This window comes from Podarcis erhardii, assembly GCF_964252035.2.
Source record: "Podarcis erhardii genome assembly, chromosome: 10".
NCBI lineage: Eukaryota > Metazoa > Chordata > Lepidosauria > Squamata > Lacertidae > Podarcis > Podarcis erhardii.
Window position 1 is genome coordinate 41,920,449 of NC_138500.1, and position 19,940 is coordinate 41,940,388.

At 43.2% G+C, this 19,940-nt stretch overlaps 1 protein-coding gene and 1 long non-coding RNA gene across 8 annotated transcripts in view; one reads left to right on the forward strand and one right to left on the reverse strand.

The window, feature by feature from the left end:
• Positions 1 to 16,457, reverse strand: part of LOC309351201 — a 34,386-nt gene extending 17,929 nt beyond the window's left edge. For both annotated transcript variants that reach the window (XR_014160747.1, XR_014160748.1), the window contains exons 1-2: positions 16,409 to 16,457; positions 16,089 to 16,267 (exon numbers count right to left, since the gene is read on the reverse strand). This is a non-coding gene — a long non-coding RNA (uncharacterized lncRNA). The remainder of the gene's footprint in view (positions 1 to 16,088; positions 16,268 to 16,408) is intronic.
• PPP1R12A (protein phosphatase 1 regulatory subunit 12A) overlaps positions 15,091 to 19,940 on the forward strand; it is a 96,272-nt gene continuing 91,422 nt past the window's right edge. For 2 of the 6 annotated variants that reach the window (XM_081878570.1, XM_081878571.1), the window contains exon 1: positions 15,094 to 15,519. In XM_081878570.1, the coding sequence (XP_081734696.1) occupies positions 15,283 to 15,519 (237 nt within the window). In that variant the 5' untranslated portion in view covers positions 15,094 to 15,282. Of the gene's footprint in view, positions 15,520 to 19,940 lie in introns of all 6 variants that reach the window. The other 4 variants (XM_081878572.1, XM_081878573.1, XM_081878568.1 and 1 more) reach the window with 4 other exon arrangements.

A 19,940-nucleotide genomic window follows, 5' to 3' on the forward strand; every position in this document is an offset into this window, starting at 1 on the left:
GCAGCCGGCATCACACACCCCCTTCACAGCGCTGCCCTGCTGAGGCAGGCAGCGGGCGAGCCGACTCCTGCTGTCGACAGCACCCAGCATGGGACAAGATTGCTCCGTCCCTGAGGAGAAATGCGCCACTGTGGGAGGGAGAGGGAGGGAGAGAGAAAGAATGCGCATGCTGGCGACCCACGCACTGGCGATCCACTCAGCAATTTCCGAACTGTCCGCGGGCCAGATCTAGAAGGCAATTGGGCCTGATCTGGCCTGCAGGCCTTAGTTTGCCGACCTGTGCTCTAGCTCCTTGCAGAGGCAACACCTGTAGCTTCAGAGAACAAGGCTCTGCTGGAGCTGTCCAAGGTCCTGCTCTTGTCTGCTCTCAGCTTGACCTTGGCATAGACTGGTCACTCTGCCTGTTTCCCCTGTGACCTCCAAGCTCAGGCGGAACTGGACAACTATACCGTATCATTATAAAAATGAGAATGAAACATGGAGGAAAAAATGAATGAAAGAAAGAAAACCAAGCAAACAGAATCAAAGCCTTCTACTCCCTCTCTCTGTCATAGGAACAGAAACTGACACTGGGCGATCAAGCAGGGTTATTCAAGGGCAATTAATAGGCCATTCAATATTAGTTCCCTCCCCGACACTCATAAATAAACCATAAAACTGGCAGCAGCTGTACTTAGGAAATGTCCTATTAAACACAAAGGAGCTCCAATAAGGCTTAATAGTACTTTGTCTAATCACACTGGAAAAGCTGGTGCTGCAAATGTATGTACATATGTATGTATGTATGTATGTATGCATGTAAGTTGCTGTTGTTTTATTAATTTATTTTATATTCCATCAACCCAGAAAAATAATCACAGAACATGTCTGAAAAAACATTGGAAACCATGAATGCTCTGTAAAAACTAACAATGCAATCCTATGTGTGTATTTGGAAGTAAATCCTGTTGGTTCAATGGGGCTAACTTCTGGGAAATTGGAATGGTTGTCTCCATCATGTAAGCATCCCGGGAGCATCTAACCAGCTAATGTTGAAGACAGCATCCTGGATTAGATGAACCTGTGGTCAAATCTAGCAATATAATTTTTGTTCTTGTAAGACCTGGGTATGTCCTTTGAAGTAATACTTTAGCATCAAAACAGCCCCTTTTTCAAGCATATATATATATATTGCTAATAATTGTAACACTCAAAAACTACACACTAAAAATTTTAATAAAATAGAAAAACAGCTAAGCAAAAAAACAAAATTTACAACTACATAGAGACAGAATCTCCACTAACCCCTAAAAGCCTGGCAGAATTAAAAGTGTTCTCACCTGTCTGTGAAAGGAGACCAGGGAACAGACATAAGCAGAAGCCAGTGTGGTGTACTACAGATGTTGGATTGCAACTTCTGTCAGCTATAGGCAGCATGGCCAACAGTCATGCTGCATTGGCTACCCCGATGTACACATTTCTTGGGAAGAGTTATCCACAACTCTGGGGCCACCACAAAATGTCCCTTCTTCTCACAGACAATAACCATACACCATTAAATGAAATAAAGCAGAGTAGGCTATACTAGTCAACCTTAAGGCCTTGTGAGGGAGTGGAGGAGGTTCATACAGGAGAAAGTACTCCGTGAAATACTTTGGAAGCAAACCACATTTTATTTTTGTCAAGTAAATTGTTACACTCAGTCCTTTGCTTTATCTCATCATACATCAGATTACTAATTAGCAAGTAATCCTTCAGAGATGAAAATCTTGAAAATGATGCAGGTCTTACTCACTTGCCTACCTCTTTCTTGCTTGAGTACCATGATACCGTGATCACAGTTGTATTGCATTCAAATCTCACTGCAGTATTTGAGAAATGGACACATTCAACGGTGCAAAGATCATGCAATGTTTTACCCCTGGGGGGCAATTTGTTCCAATTAGTGCCTCAGCAAGCAATTATTGCTGTACAGAACTCTGATTGTTATTCCTGCCTGAGCCAGCTGACTCAGAACGATACAATACTATGAACAAGTGGAACATGCATAGCAGTCCAGTGCCCTTTCTAATAAAGATCTATTGTTAAGGCTCATTTTCCAGTCTGTTTTTTGAATGAAGTCTTTTTTCACTTTCAGAAACATCCATCTTTTCCAAACAATGGCAGATGATGTCTGAAAAGCAATATGTCCCATGCTGAAAGTCTATCTGTACACTAGAGTTAATTCAGCTCATTTCAGCTGCCATGTGACACATTTTGATGAAAATCTAAATTATCCAGAGAAGGGTTTATTGTGCAAAAAGATTTGCCATCTTTATGTTCACCCTCATGAGGGCACTTCAGGCAGGTCCCTATTCTTTACACATGGAGTGACAGCACTAGTGATTTGCCCAAAGCCACCCAGTTTGCGTACTTGGCTGAGGTCTCTCAGGTTTAACTCCCATACTCCATTTACCATTATGTAATGAAAAAAGAAAGACAAAAAAATGCCCATCCTGTAATTGGCTCTCTATCATATTTAAAAATAAATCTGTAACACTGAGCAGAAGCAGGGGTGGAGCCGGGGAAGGGGAACAGCCTCTGGATATAAAACCTTAATGATGATGATGTTTAGGAAAAAATAATCTCTCTGGATCCCTTTTTTTAAGCATTTCATTTTGCTGACAGCGAACAACCATTTAAGTCAGAGGCAATGTGATTTACTGCAGTGCTAACTGCAGTTCTGACTTTCGTACATCTATTTTCCATGTAAATATAGTCAGGAAAACGGAACCACAGAATTGTAGCTTCTCTTCTTGTGTCATCCAAAATGGAATACAAATAAGAGATCTGGTTTCATGGAGCATCCCCCCATCAACTCTTCTTTTCCTTTTGCCACTCCCCACAGCCCATCACCCCCATTCTATGAGACTACAAAACTCAGGTTGGTGGCTAGCATCATTAACATCCACCACCACCATCATTGAAAATTAAGAATCTGGGCCAGCAGTAGGGCCTCTACTCAACTAGAGCTCTGGAGCAATGGGTCTAATAATTGAATCGTTATAATCCATTCTATAATGCAACAGGGAAAGACTTCAGGGGAAAAAAATGGTAGGAAATGTGACCTTTCCCTGTTCTCTTCTCCTCCTGTCTACCTCCTCCCTGCCATCATATTCTTGAACTACTTTATTTCATGCTTCCAACCTTGTGGCATGGTCTGGACTCCATAAGGAGGAGTAAAAATGAAGGGGTTGATTTGACTAGAAAGAATTAACGCGGCTCAGATAACTTTCACAAGGAGTGACACATCTCTTATCCAGAGTCTAAACCTCCAGCACGTTCTCAAGAGGGACAATTAACTTACTCCTTGCAGTAAGCTTGTTTCATTTGCATGGAGTCAGTAAATGGCATGCACTATAAGAAAACATTAAATATTTGTTTCTCTGGGTTGCTAGACAACGTATTAACTTTAATTTGGTTTCCAGTCATTTTAAAGCACTAACAGAGGACTCAATATTAAAGAAAACAATATGGTATCTTTATTATTAATATATAAGAACAAGGCTTCCGAGGGCAACTTAGCTAGAAGATTGTAGTTGCTTATAACTACATATTTTCTGTGGGAAATAGGTGTAGTACATCAGTGCATAGGGGTGGGGAAATGTTTCAAAACCAGAGTCCTAGTGCTTCCCTTACTCTGCCTGTTTTGTTGTTTTTCTTATATGTTTCTTTTGCTTATTGCCAACTGGAAAAGTGAGACATTGATATTAAACTGAGAAACCTGTATGGAATGGTGAGGGGTTATAATTATTAGATTCCCACCCACCCCCGTAACTTAATAAAGTTTTTATTATCACCAACATAGCATGTAAAGCATTTTCAACCTTGCATGTTTGACATCTGAAGGGATATTGTTAGGTTGTTGGTTTTTTGCAGCAGTCCCAACCACATTTATTCTGACACCTTCAGAAAGCTCGGCAATATACCACTACCTACGCTTTCATCTCTGAAGCCCACCACCAAAATGGGTGGACTTTGGCCAGTGTCTCTTATTTTTGTATCTAGGTGTCTATTGAAAACTTGTCTTTTACAGAGGGCTGTCTCTGAAGAATGACTTGGCCGTTATACTAGATGGTATCTTGCTACTGTGGGACGCGGGTGGTGCTGTGGGTTAAACCACAGAGCCTAGGACTTGCTGATCAGAAGGTCGGCGGTTCGAATCCCTGCGACGGGGTGAGCTCCCGTTGCTCGGTCCCAGCTCCTGCCCACCTAGCAGTTCGAAAGCACAACAGTACAAGTAGGTAAATAGGTACCGCTGCGGCGGGAAGGTAAACGGCATTTCTGTGCATTGCTCTGGTTTGCCAGAAGTGGCTTAGTCATGCTGGCCACATGACCCGGAAGCTGGACACTGGCTCCCTTGGCCAATAAAGCGAGATGAGTGCCGCAACCCCAGAGTTTGTCATGACTGGGCCTAATGGTCAGGGGTCCCCTTACCTTTATCTTGCTACTGCTTCCACAGCCTGCATGAGGGCTTCTGGTTGTGTCACCTTGGGAACAAAATGCTGAACTCTAGCCTGAACCAAGAGGGATCTTTCTGTGTTCTTAAACTTACCACATACCTGTTAAAGAAAGGATTTGATAACCTTATACCCTTTCTCCCAATTCCCTTCTACACCACAATATGTATTTTTATTATCTCCCTTCGGATCCTCTGGCATAACAGGAAATCAGAATATAAATGAGCACCTTTACGTAGCCTGATGCCACAAAAGCAGAAGCCAGATCTATTTCTAGATGTAAACTCTTGCATACATAACATATGTCTAACTATGATGTTAGGTGCCGAACAAAAACTGTGCTTAAGAGTGCTATGACTCCAATAAAATTCCTCCCTTTATTGAAACTTTGCCTTCTTATTTATTTGTTTGAAAAATGCATTAATTGCTTCATCTCTGAAGAATTTCAAAGTGGCGCACAACAAAAAGTTTTATGGAATAAGAATATACAACAACATTAAGAACACATTTTTTTAAAATGTTCTGTTTTGCAAAACTGACATTAGGCATGGCCGGGATCGCCCTTCTGGGAAGGCTTATCTGAGCTAAAAATGTCATCAATAGGCACTGAAATCCAAGTGGGGTCAACGGCTCTCTGATGATGGCTCACTGCATCCCTTCCTTGTGGGCATAAGCAGAGCTATGAAAACATACCAGTTTCCTGATTCTTATGCCTCAGTTCTTTAATATTTTTATCGATTTATCATAAACATATTTACAAACTAGCACATAATCATACAAACATTAGCAGAACCTTAAAAGGAGCATGTTCAGTATAAAAAACAAAAACAAATTATAGAGATGTAGTTACATATAGCCAAGTTTTTAAGATTAATCTATATAGCCCAACCACAATGAGGAGTTCAGCACAGAGACAGTTTTCTACATGCCTGTTTTCTACTGGGGGATGGGGGTTAAGGAGGAGAGCATGCCCTCCAACGAAAATAGGGACGTCCCATTCCATAATGATTATTTTACTCTTTATACCCCACACCTTACTGGATTGCCCCAGCCACTCTGGGCAGCATCCAACATATATAAAAGCATAATAAAACATTAAACATGTAAAAAAAAAACCTTTCCCTATGCAGGATTGCCTTCAGATGGCTCAGGGGTCAGATAACTCTACACCCTCCAATATGTATCCAGTGAAAATAGGAACATCCTACCATACCCTCCATAATTTCTCCACTGAAAACAGGGACGTCCTAAGGAAAAGTGGGACATTCTGGGATCAAATCAGAAACTGGGATGTCTTCTCTGAATCAGGGACATCTCTGGATAATAGGGACACTTGGAGGATCTGGAAGAGCAGCTGCACAGATTGAATTAAGTACACCCATCAGTGGACGTATCTGCCCTTAAATGATGTAGCTCATTCAGCTACACTGGCAAAAGTCAGCTATAAAATATCCCCACAGTAGGGCTTTACAGTCGTCCACCTAAGTAACTTTTCTAAAAGTGCCGATGTGTCTTGGCTCTGCTCCGTCCCAAATCCAGGCTCTGCCTTTTGTTTTGCATGGAACGCTTTAGAAACTCTGCACTGGGCTGGTAATCGGGGCTTCCCTGGGGAATGGAGACGGCTGTTTGTCCTTATGTGAACTATACATAAGAAGGCAAGAGTTCCATGTAGGGGCTCTGCTGCTGACATAAGCCATGAGAACCTCAGAGATGACATTCCAGCCTCTATTTACGTCCCTTTTCTGAACATACCCTTTAATAGAATAGTTTTCAAACGTTCTCTCATTTCTAAAGCCAAGTTCCAGCATTGCACAAGCAGCCTCCTCCTTTCTATATGAACAAGAGAAGGCTGCCCGACTCATGTGTACCTGCCTTCTGACCAGCAGGCATCCCAAGTGCAGCCCTTTTCTTGGCTGTTCCTCAGTGCTGCAAAGATAAATAAATATGCACGTCACACAGCTTGCTCTTTTGGGCTATATCCCATCTATGGATCTCATGAACTAAAAGCCTGCAGAGCGGATTCTTTCTGGGGAAACATCAAGCCATCTCGCTTTCATTGTACTTTGCAGCCACAACAGGAAAAGGGAGTTTTGTGGCTGAACAGGGATTTGAACCCTGGCCCAAGCTATAGTGGACTCTCCCATAGTCTGTTTATATCCACTTCACCAATGCAACATAGAAGTGAAACATAATAGTGGGTGAGAATCAGGTGCTCACAAGCTTTCTCTTCCCCAGAATTTTCTAGGGAAAAGAAGGCATGTCAGCAGAGAACTGAGGGGTGTGTGTGTGTGTGTGTGTGTGTACATATTAATAAGCACGGCTCTTCTGCAAGGAGGACGATAGCCTTTGGCACAACAACCTCTTATTCTTCATGTCCTAGTGTGACTAAGCCTGAGCATTTGTGAATAAAATAACCACATACCAATTTCCCATTCCCCTCCCCTCCCTTTCTTGTACCCAACTTTAAACTGTAAGGTCCCTGGGGCAGGGACCTCTTCTGCAAAGTGCCATGCACACCAACAGGGCACAATAGTCCATGTTGCACTGTGAATTCCATTCTGCTTGCTAACAGAGAGCCATGACATCCAAGTTCTCAGAGGACATTTTTAGCAAGGTGCTGGAAAACCGTTGTCACATTTAACTATTGCTGTTAGCAAGAACAGGCACAAGCCTGAATCTCCGTGCACCAGGATAAAAACAAAATCCTGAGCTGGGATTCTTATAAAACCAGTTATGGCAAACAGTCTAAAATTACGCTTCCTCTTTGTCTTCTTCATCTTCTGTACCATAAAAGGAGGGCTTGTTGGTATCCTGTGCATTTTGACACACATATTCCAAAGCATAAAGCAACAACTTATAACTGCAGCCGGTCATGAAAGCTCTCGAAAGCAGCAGCACATAAATAAAGAGCAGCCCACTGCTTTTTGCCAGCAGCTACATAGTTGGGAAACTATGCAACAGCTAAACAATGAAATTAAACACATAGAACCTGGTACACTTAAATATTTAAGTGCCATTTTTTTTTCAAAACAAATCATACTAATGCATAACTGCAAAGCTGACCTTCCTTAGAGATGTCTGGCAAAGTGTAACTTATGTCCCCATTTATTACATAATAAAGAATGGGGGGTTTTAATTTAAAAAATATTCATGGGGAGAATATCCAGGCAAAAACCTCTGTGCATCCGAATTCAACCCCGTCTGCAATAGATGAATATTCTGATTCAAGAGTAGCGTTAAATTCAGCTATCCATCCAAAAGTGTAGAGTTTGTATATGGATGTGCCCACCATGAAGACAATAAGACTGTTTGGTTTTACCTATGGTGCTTGCTTGCCTCTATGTACCCACGTTCTCCTCTGGTTTTTCCCAAGTCAATTTATCTGCAGACTGAGGCAATACTGAAGAGCAAGACACTGTGGGAACACACTAACCCCCTCCTCTTCCCATATATTGAAACTGAGTTAGAAAAATGATGTATGTTGATATTGACACTCTGTATATGGGAGAAAACAAGATTTACAGAAGAGTGACGAACAGACATGAGGCTGCAAATGACCAGGCAGTCAGGCAAGTGTGGTGACCCCGAAGTCATCAGGAAAAATGAATAAGCTTTGTGTTCATGAGAAGACAGCAGTGGGACTGCCTTTGCAACAGCTTAGCTCTGATGACAAATGAATGCATTAAATCTTTAGAATCTAAACGTCACTGACTTCAATGCTCATCACCATTTGGCGTCAATATACAGTCAAATCTTTCTACTATGTAATATCTAAAACAAAACCTCATCTTCTGACTAAGACTTGCGGCAAAATTATAATTAGATTGAAATGTTTTGCAAGACATTTGTGACAATATCATGTTAACAGTCTTTAAAGCAGTGGATCTTGCTGCAATAGGACTTCTCAATAGTAAGTAGTTTGGCAAATCTGACTATAGCTTGTTGCTAGTCTGATTCAAAGCCAGATAATTTATGAAACGGTTGCTATGATACGAGTTACAGTTTTGATGACTCATTTTTATGCAGTATCTAGAAGGTGACTCCCACCTCAAGCACCTCAAGTTACAGTAAATAAAAACCATCAATAGGTCTAATGTACAGTTCTCAGATACATAGCTGCATAATTTTAACATCAAAATCAAGGCGGCCCCCGAGCAGCAGTGGCTCCATAGTGTGGCCCAATGGAATTCCCTTGTTTTCTGGATTTGTAATGGAACAAATCTGATGAAAGAGCATCGGCCATACCCTTTGCTACTCTGCTGTGAAGGACAAATGCTTTCTGTTAAGTTGTGGGTTGACATAGCAGATGACACAGCGATTTCTCCAAAGCAGGTCTTTATTTTGTAAGCTGGAATAGAACTGACAAGCAAACAGCTCAGCCGGCCTGCTTTTATAGGCAGCCGGCTGTCAACATTGTAGCAACAACAACCCAGAGTTTCCCGCCTAAAATAACTGACGTGGACCTGAGTGAAAACTATCTACAGACCTGAGTGAAAACTATCTACAGTATCCCCCTGCTGGCCCAGGGTGAAACTTCACTACATAACACTTTCCCTTGCTCAGTAGTTGTGTTTTATTTCTACTTTGGAGTTGCTGAGTTTAAAACCCCTCCATAATCATTTCACATTGTTTCTTAGTTAAATAACTAGTGGGGTAGGAGAGCTGAAGAAAAAAAAAATCACATCTGGCAACCAATGTGCCCCTTTGGTTTCAGATAGTACATGGGTAGACTAGTCTAAAAAGCCTGGGATACATTTTTTCACGGCCCTCTAGAGTCTAGAGGCTATGGTAGTTCATTTACCAGAAGTAATGTAAGGTAAAGGTAAAGGGACCCCTAACCATTAGGTCCAGTCATGACCGACTCTGGGGTTGCGGCACTCATCTAGCTTTATTGGCCAAGAGAGCTGGCATACAGCTTCCAGGTCATGTGGCCAGCATGACTAAGCCGCTTCTGGCGAACCAGAGCAGCGCACGGAAATGCTGTTTACCTTCCCACTGGAGCGGTACCTATTTATCTACTTGCACTTTGACATGCTTTTGAACTGCTAGATTAGCAGGAGCAGGGACCGAGCAATGGGAGCTCACCCCATCATGGGGATTGGAACCGCCAACCTTCTGGTCGGCAAGCCCTAGGCTCTGTGGTTTAACCCACAGCGCCACCCGCGTCCCTTAGAAGTAATGTATTTAGCACTAATTCTGGACGTGTAGACTTGATTCCGAGCAAACTAAAGCCTTCTGATGTATACTTTGCTCTAGGTATAAAGAAGGGCAATCAAATACATTTGATTTTGGGTGTTGAGACTCACGTTAACAGAGGAATGATAGAAATTTGCATGGAATATCTGGTTTAGTTAGTTACAAAGGACTGCAAAGCATAGGTGTAAAAATCTGATGAATACTTTTAAGAGTGTTATTTATTCTTGGCTGGTAATAGTCTGCAAACATTGATAGATCCTATTTCCCCACTGAAATATGAATCATACCTTTTAATCTTTGTCTATGTTGCATATATGGGACGTGGGTGGCGCTGTGGGTTAGACCACAGAGCCCAGGACTTGCCGATCAGAAGGTCGGCGATTCGAATCCCCGCGACAGGGTGAGCTCCTGTTGCTCGGTCCCTGCTCCTGTCAACTTAGCAGTTAAAAAGCACGTCAAAGTGCAAGTAGATAAATAGGTACCGCTACAGTGGGAAGGTAAACAGCATTTCGGTGCGCTGCTCTGGTTCACCAGAAGCGGCATAGTCATGCTGGCCATGACCCGGAAGCTGTACACCGGCTCCCTTGGCCAATAAAGCGAGATGAGTGCCGCAACCCCAGAGTCGGCCATGGCTGGACCTAATGGTCAGGGGTCACTTTACCTTTACCTATGTTGCATGTAAGAGATGTTGCTGGGGAAGGGGGAATTAAATAACTGGAGAACTCTGAACAGCAACTGTACTTATTTAAGAAACTCTCTACATTTAGTATTTATTATAACCATTTAGTCCACTTTTCCCTTGATGAATAAGACTGCATAATCATAATCCTCTTTTAAAGTACAATTTATCTTGGGACAGAAAATTAATACATAATTAATATGAGGATAACACTTTATGTAGAACACTATTACAACAGTGAGCTGCATTTCTTCTTTAAAGAAAAAAAATGTTCCCACTCTCCTGAACAGCGCTAGTGCAGTTGCTTTACATACTTTCGCTTTGTGTTTGTATTTTTTTGCAAACATTTTTGAAGAACATTTATATCCTGGTTTGTAGATTCTATTATTTGTTAAGCACTAGTAATGTGCTTAATGCTGCTCAGCAAGCAAATGAAGGAGGAGCTTAAACTAATGTTTCCATAGCCTAACAGAGTTTGGATTTGATGATTTTGGATGACTGCACAAGCTTCACCAGCACACTTCTGTGGTAAAGGAGCCCAGGGTTAATTAGCCTTCAACAAAGTCAATTATTCAGAAAACATCTACTGAGTGCAAGTTCTAGCTTTCATTTGTCATCGCAAATAAAGACACCTGGTCCTGCACATTTAAAAAACAGAGAGCACAAATCCCCATTCTGTGAATAATTTTTATGATTGATTTACTTATTGATCAATTCATTAAAAGCAGGCAGAGCTGCCTCGGGAGGGAGTTTTATAATTGGGATTTGACCACTGAACAAGCATTTTCTCCAATCTGACTGATCTGACCTCTGCAGGCTTGCTGGATATAGGCTAGGAGGAAAGGGAATGACTAAGTGAAGGCTTGGCTTTTGCCTGATTCAATTTATTCTGAGGATGAGAGGAACATCCAGAATGATGTTATGTAATCCCATAATTAGTGAGAAAAGCTGCTGGTGTTGTTGGCATTTTGCTAGACCAAACCAAGGTGCACAACATATGTTTATGTTATGTCGTATTGGTATCATCCAATCTCTATTTTTATTAGGTGCTCAGAATGGCTACATAAGATTATTACAGTACAGTACCTTATAATTAATAATATATTATTACCGTATATTATGCTATTCTATTCTTTTTGCTTATTAAATTTCTACACTACCTTTTATTTGAGGATCACACAGCAGTTCACAACCTAAAAACACAAAACTGCTCAGCATAGTAACAAACAAAAGTTTGTTTAAAACCTCCAGTTTAAAAATAATTGTTTAATTAGCCAAAGGTCTGGGAGAAGAGGAATGCTTTGCCTGGCACCTAAAGATCTGTAACAAAGGTGCCAACTGAGCCTCCCTGGGGAGAGCATTCCACAAACTAGGAGTCACTGCAGAAAACACTTGTTCTCGTGTTGCCACCTTCCTGACTTCTCATGGAGGCACATAAAAAAGGGCCTCAGATGATGATTGCAGGGCCTGGCTCAGTTCATATGGGGGAGGTGGTCCTTACAGTATTATGGTCCTAAACCATTTAAGGCTTTATTGGACAAAATCAGCACTTTTAATTGGGCCCAGAAACTATACGATAGAAGTTAGGCTACCCCTGTCCAGATAGGGGCACAGCTGGGCCACCAGCCAAAGGTGATGGATGGAAGGCACTCTGTGGCACCAAGGATAACTGAGCCTCAAGCAACAGCAATGGTTCCAGGAATACTCGTAAGCTATGCACCTGCTCCTTCAGATGGAGTGTAACTCCATCAAGAGCAGGCAACCTCCCATCCATCCGGTCTAGTGAACCACACACTAACATTGCCTCAATCTTATCTGAACTGAGCTTCAGTTTGTTGGTTCTCATCCAGTCCATTGCTGAGGCAAGTCCAGCACATTCACTGCCACAACTGCAGATGAAAAGGAGAAATAGAGGTGTGTGCCATGAGTATATTGCTGACAACATACAGTGGTACCTCTGGTTGCGAACGGGATCCATTCCAGAGCCCCGTTCGCAACCTGAGCAGAACGCAAACCGCATCTGCGCGTGTCGCGATTCGCCATGACTGTGCATGATGACATTTTGAGCGTCTGTGCATGCACAAGCGGCAAAACCTGGAATCAACCCTTTCCGGTACTTCCGGGTCGCCGCAGGACGCAACCTGAAAATGCTCATCCTGAAGCAAACGCAACATGAGGTATGACTGCACTCCAAAGCCCTGGATGACCCCACTTAGCATTTTCATGTAGATGTTAAACAACATGGGTGATAAAATCGAACCCTGAGGAACTCCACCTTGAAGTCTCCATGGGGCCAAAGAGAACTGTCCAAACATCACTTTCTGGATATGACCATCCAAGAAGGGCGGAACCACTCTGCGAGGTTTGATTAAGAGATAATGCCTTGCTTAAGGTCAAATTGAACTTCATTAGTGAGCAGGAGCTTGATGACATTTGGAATTGAAACATTCAGCAGAAATTAATTTTAATACAAAACCCCTGCTGGACAGCTTACCCTAGATATAATCACACTGAGACTCTGGGTTTGGAAAATAAGAAAGCTATGGTGGTGGTTTTTACAGGAAATACATGTTTGTTATGTAAGATCCCTAGTTCTAAGGTGGAGATGGGAAGAGCCATGCTTATTCTTTCATCTTAGCAGAAAGTGTTCCAAGTATGCCTGCTTTCATAAGGACGACATGGAGGAGGAAATGAGGTCAGATCAGCAACAGAAGAGTTTCAGTCTAACCTGAAGCAATATCAATAGGTGAGCACAAGTATAGTCTAGGATACTTGGAAGCTCTTTTCTATCCTTTCTCATGCAGGTACATAAGCCTACAGTGCAAGACAAATTGCGTCGAGACTTCCAACAGGGCTCAAACCTGTGTTTCCACAACCCAGCCTTTAACCACTGCAGCACACCTGCTTTCATAAACAGGATGTTCTATATTGGCCAAGCACTGCATCTGGCCCTGATGTAGCAAACAGTCATTCTGTCACTAAACCACCAATCTGGCATCTGCTAAGGATCAACCCCGTTCTTACAAAATAACAACAATTTGATATTCAAATGAGTTTTAGGTGTCACTCAGTTACCATATCTTAGTTGCTTAGTCATGTAAGTTTCAGCTGGTTGATTAAATCAGTATAAGTTTGCATACAATTAAACATAATGGAAATATGTCTGATTAATCAGAGTAATCAAAAGGCAGAACAAAATTGACTGCCTTTTCACCAAGTCTCTGTAAGCAGCTCTGGTAGTATTTTTTTTGGCTTGGGGTATAAAACTGCGGGAGGCAGTGGAAGACAGGAGTGCCTGGCGTGCTTTGGTTCATGGGGTAACGAAGAGTCGGACACGACTAAACGACAACAACATAAAACAACTACAAATAAATAAAGAGAATATCGAGAAGTTATTAATGTATTAAATTAATCCCATGGAATAGTTAATAGTTGAAGCCGTAATCTCACACAAGTGCTGAAAGGACTGTAGTAGCCTTATGGTAAAACCCCATTCAACACTATGAGATCCCTGCATAAACACCCCTTTCCTGCTGTCTGCAGGCAGTTTTGAACATTGGTACCTTTCGAAAGAAGGAATATATAATCTCATGTTTTAAAGTTGGATGATACCAGAGTAAGCCTCATTTACGAGGGAATAAGCTTCATTAAACACAGTGAGACTTCTAAATGACATCCAGAGTGTCAGTCTGCATACCTCAAAAGCATTGATCTTAGCTATGACTATGTATGTTGTGGTCAGGGCAGGGCACGCCCAGGTTTAACTGCAGGAAAGACTGCAGCCCAACCTTCTGCACACAGGGCTTGTTTACATTTTTTTTTGTCTCAAAACTGGAGGCGACCTCTTTGTGAATTGTTGACTACTGTGTTCATCATGTACGCTGTTCGAAAGCTCGATTAAAAACACAAAATCAACCCATCCATTTCGGGGGCACCTTAAAGACCGATATACTGTGTAATTAACAGATTTATTACCCCCCCACCCGTTTTTTTTTTGTTTTTGTTTCTTTGCTGAGGACTGCTGCTGCTGCTCCGGAATTTGTCGCACTTGGTATAATACAAGAACGGATGCCAAAGCAGCGCTTGCCGAGACAGCCCGGCAGAGGCAGGCTCGTAGTAGCGGCTCCGCTTCCAACATCGCCCACGAGCCGGCACTTCCTGCCTCTGCAATTCCTCACTCCCGGGGGCTTTGCAACAATTTAAAGCGCACGCCTTTCCTTCAGGGGTAAAACCCTGCTGAAGTCAATGGAACTCGCTTCCCCGCAAGGGAATTGCACAGGCTCGCCATGCAGCCTTCGCTCGGGAAGCAACTAAATCCCATCCACTTCAACGGGGACTTGCTCTCGCGGAAGCCTTGCAAAGGCGAAGATAGAAGCTGCGGGCATCTCACACCCTCGCCGCAGCTGCTGCCCTTACTGCAGCGCCTCCGCCTGCTTCCCGCGGCACGCTCGTATCAGCGCCGGCCTCTTCCCTCCAATCACCGCCCGGAGCTCCCTCAAGAGCCAACTTCATTCGCCGCCCGCTTCTCGTCGGGGGCTCTCGCGAGATGCTACGCGGAAGAAGCCGGGCGCTCCTCTCCTCCTCGCTTTCCGCCCCCGCCCCGCCCAGCGCTTAACTAGTTAGGCAGGCAAGGCAAGGCAAGAGCAGGCGCGCGGGGGATCCTCTCGGGCGGCGCTTTGGGGCGCTGGTGGGCGGGGCCGAGGGAGCGCGCGCGCGCAAAGCTAGCGAGGGAGCGTTCGGCCGCGCGGTGCTGTGTGGGAATCAGGCGGCGCTTGGGCTTCCCCGCCTCCCCCCCCTCCTCCTCCTCCTCCTGGGTGCGGAGCGCCGCCGCTGAGGGAGGCAGGCGAGGCAAGGCAGGGCGGGCGGGCGAGTGCTAGCTAGCTAGGCGATAGGGAGCGGGAGAAGAAGGGAACCAGAGCCGAGCAGGGCATGAAGATGGCGGACGCCAAGCAGAAGCGGAACGAGCAGCTGAAGCGCTGGATCGGCTCCGAGACCGACCAGGAGCCGCCGGTGGTGAAGCGCAAGAAGACCAAGGTGAAGTTCGACGACGGCGCCGTCTTCCTGGCCGCCTGCTCGAGCGGAGACACCGACGAGGTGCTCCGGCTGCTGGAGAGAGGCGCCGACATCAACTACGCCAATGTGGACGGGCTCACCGCGCTGCACCAGGTCTGTGTTCGGGGCCCCGGGGGCGGGGGGGGGGCTGCTGGGGCCTAGCTGGGAAGGAGCCCTCCACTGCCCGGGGAGTTGGGTAGAGGAGGCAGCCGTCGGAGGTGCTTGTGTGAGGGGTGGGAAATGCCAACAAACACCCGTCTTCCCTCAGAGCGGAACGAGGAAGACGTGGGGAAGGACCCCCCCCCTTCTCTCTCCCGCCTCCCGGCCGTTAGAGAGGAGCCAGGCCGGCTGCGCGCATCCTTGTTTGTGCCGTAGGAATGTTGTGTTTTGCTGAGGAGGAGGAGGAGGGTGCTTCCCTGCTTGCTTGGGCGGGTTAGGCCGGGGAGCCGGGCCTTGCTTTTTTGCCTGCCTGCCTCCCCTCGCCCGCCCCCGGCAGGCAGTGACAATTGCGAGGCTCCTCTTCCTTCCTCTCTCGCACTTGGCAGGGTTGAGGTGAGGCGTGGGGTGGGGAGACTCCTCCGAGGGGGGAAGGGGACGCCGACTAGCGGGAGGGAGGCTCGAGGGCTCCCCCATTCGTCCCCAGTATATGGCCAGGAATTGAGAGAATAAGCTCCCTTCCTTACCTTCGAGAAAAGGGGGCAACCTCTGGCAGTGATGGAAGTGGCTGCCTGTCCCGCAGTTTGAAGGGCTGCCGTTTCCTGCCCCCGCTGTGAACGCTGTCGTCTCCCTTCCAAAAGATTAGACTCCCTGCTCAAGCTCGCTCTCCTCCCGAATAATCCTAAATAGTTCGCATGCTCTCTCTCTAAAAACAAAACAAAACTTGTGTTACAGGTCTTGAACGGTACTTGTTCTGCGGTGTGAAAGGCAAACTCGAATTCGTGTTTGGTATGCGTGTTTTTTTGCCCCCCCCCCCGTCGTTGTAAAATAGTTATAGCGATTTTACCTTGTTTTTGTTTGGCCAACTCCTTGAAACTTAACGTTTTAGTGAAAATTGAAGGAATACCACTTGTGAGGTTTTCTCAAAATGGATACTTTGTGCATGTTAAAGTTTTATAGGAGTCTGATTGGAATCTCATAATGTTAGCCAAATAAGGAAAGACTGTGGCAATCCAGAGATAATGTGGGTTTGCTTGAATACGTTAAGGTTCTATTAGCAGGCCAAAAGCAATAACAACGTTAGGGTCAGTGAATATCAGAAAAGCAAGTATAATCACTTGGACAGTTTGATTTTGGTTTTCAACTCCAGTTGGCTTGGTAGCATCATAGAGATATGGTAATTAGTATCTCCTGTTGAATCAGGTAGAAATTCTCTTTGCAGTATATTGGCTGGTTAAGTGTGTGGAGTCTTTTACTAATCTCTGAAATACAGATTTCAATTTAGTATGTATTAAAAATTTATGATGATGGAATGAATATGAGGAAAGCTTGTCTGTTGTGTTGCTTCAAGAGAGCTGAGGATGGCTTACATGCTGTGCATATCTTGCTTTTTTATTGTGCAAGGTGTATAATCAGTTGTGTCTCCTGAATAAAACCTGCCATTCTTCTGTTGACAGGTTGCAGTCGGTTCAGAGAATTCATATGTGTACTATTTACAGAATAAATTACAGAGAGAAGAAACCAAAGAATAACTAAAACCTATTAGGATGAAAAATGACAAGACTCTAAAGACTTGACTTCATTGTGATTCTTCATCCTGAAGAAATGGCTTTATTGATGAGGCTGCATTTTATTGGGTTAGATGTTAATCTATTTACAAGTACTAGAAAATCCAAACTTCATAGAACTACTTGTCACTTTACTAAAAAGTTGATACTGCAGTGCTAATGAAGTAATGATCGTCACAAGATTATAGGTAACGGTACCTCATTGGCTAGCAATTACTGCACATTCTTGGTAGCATAATTTAACAATGTGTTCTTTGTCCATGTTAAACTTCCTCTTCTGTCCCCTTAGACTAATGTCATTTAGCTTAATATCATAAAATTGGTTAGGCTATAATATCAGAAGGCATCTTGGAGGCTTTGTGAACATGTAGGTAGTTGAAAAGAAAAATCATTGCTTTAATGGTGTGCTTGACTACATATGTTTTGGAGCATTTTCAAAGTATGCATAAAACTTTGGCCATAGGCTCATGTATGTGGTGAGGGAATCTCTGAAGAAGTTCCCTATTGGGACTGACAAAGAATAAAGAACTTTTTTTTAGGTGTAGTGGGCCATAAGAATCTCACACAGGAATCATTGAGCATGCTTATCTGGCTGCAAGCCCCATTCAACACAGTGGAACTTCTGAGTCAACATGTAAGCCACGGAAAACCAGAGTTCAGTAACATTGTGCATGATATAATGTGACTGAAAATATTGTTAACTTTCCAAGGTATACTGCATCTGTCAAACTGTATCCCCCAAATAGGTTTTTAAATCTGGAATTTCATTGACTACTTAGAGCCCGTAATATGCTCTTAAACTTAAAACTTATTCATACTAAGGAAATGTCACTCAGCTGCTGTTAGGACCGTCTGTACTGTTAATGGAAACTGAAACTTGCTGCTGCCATTGCTGGGCAAAATATATATGGTGGCTGGATCAGTTTCTGTTGGTGCATACACATCATTTGTCAAGACTGAGTTCTGAATGCACATGCTCAACAACATGATATGGTGCATAGAATCATAGAATTGTAGAGTTGCAATAAAAGCTATTTTACTTCTCTGTGTCAGCATTCAAAACAATTTTAAATGCAGCTATGTGATTTAGTGTTTTTAAGTAAGGGCCAGCCACGCTGGTTTAATGTGGAAAGACTTAGCTATTATGGATCACTACTTTGTTTATTCTTTAGTCTTCTGTAGTGGTAACATGATTTTGGTTTAAAGAGAAGAATAAGTTTTGTATATTTGTGCAGAAAGCAAGAAGCTGTTCAGTGTTATTCTCCTCTGATGTAAAATGAGAGTGAATGATGGTTCAACACTGTTGTCAGTTGATAGCAGTTATTAATATTTTTGAATTTTGGTGACTTCCTAGGTAGGAAATTCTTCTGCAGAAGCCATTTTCCATATACTTACTGGTCTTTTGATGTCAAATCAAACATAACTGGCACAGAGCAGTAGCACTCTTTCTGAGATGAACTAGAATACAACTTCATCTCTTTCCAAAACTTGTATCTCCCTGTGTAAGAAAGGTACATTTTACTTACTGTCTCTTTTTTTAGGTAAATAAATATTAATGACCTCCAAAACCTGTTGCCTTCTAAAGCTCATCTTCATATAGATTCAAAATATATACAGTGGTACCTCGGTTTAGATACGCTTCAGGTACTTAACCCGAGATACCACTGTATTCATATGAACTGCATTTATGGCGTATGAACTTAATTTTCCATTTAAAAGCTGTTTTGATGCATGCTAAAATGTGTTGTTGGCTAGTGCTTCTGGCTGTGACTTTGTGCACATTGCTTTAGTTAGATACAACATTGCATTTTCAAATAGCTCAATGCAGGTTACAAAAATAAAAGTACATTTAAGTTAGAAATGCTAGCCAATGAATTGGAACAACAAATAAAATAATCACTGAACATGCCAAAAACAATCAACCGAACACTGAAGAAGATCATTTCTTTCCCTGAATGGACAAAGCATTCCAGAACAATGGGGCTTCAGCAGAAAAGGCCCTCTCCTCCCCTTGCTAACACTAAATTTATTTGGCATAGATAATGCATACAGAGCAGGGCTGGTCCCTTAGCTATGTGTGTCCCATGGTGTGACATTAAATCTTAAAATGAGCACCTTGAATTGCACCAGAAGCACAAAGGCAGCTTTTGCACAGCACAAGTTGTTTGTGGGTGTGCCTTGCAACACCTGTTAGAAAGCAAACAGCCACTTTTGCATCAGATGAAGCTTCCAAGTCCTCTTTGAGGCAGCCCCATTTAAAGTGTACTGCATTAGACTAGGTTGGAAGCTACAAAAACATGGATCAGCATGGTAAGATAGGCATGCTAGCTTTGTTCTAACACAGCTTGAGAGAATCCCAATGGATAATTTTCTTCTTTGAACTACCCTCTTCACACATGCTGCAAGCAACACACAAAGGTGTTTTGTAAAAATCATGTGACTAGTGTGTTCATTGACAGGATAATGAACAGTTCCGTTTGCACTAATTCCTGTTTAGTACTTCACAATCGAGAAGTAAGTTTAAAATAATAATGTAGAGGGTTTTAATTAGCAAGATGAGAAATTACAAGGCTTAGTTTAACGCTAAGTCAATAGAACCTGAAACAGATTCAGGATGGACTTGGAAAAGTGTATTGAGGTGTCTGGCTGGAACTTTGGGTATGTTCCAGTGAAACGAAATGTCTTTAAATCCCATTGGTTTCAATAGGAGAAGTGAGCATTGACTTAAATGTCTTCCACTAAAACCAGTAAATTGAACTCTGTTTGGGGCATTGAGTATGTTAACAGTGGTAGGCTGAGCCTTAAACCCAC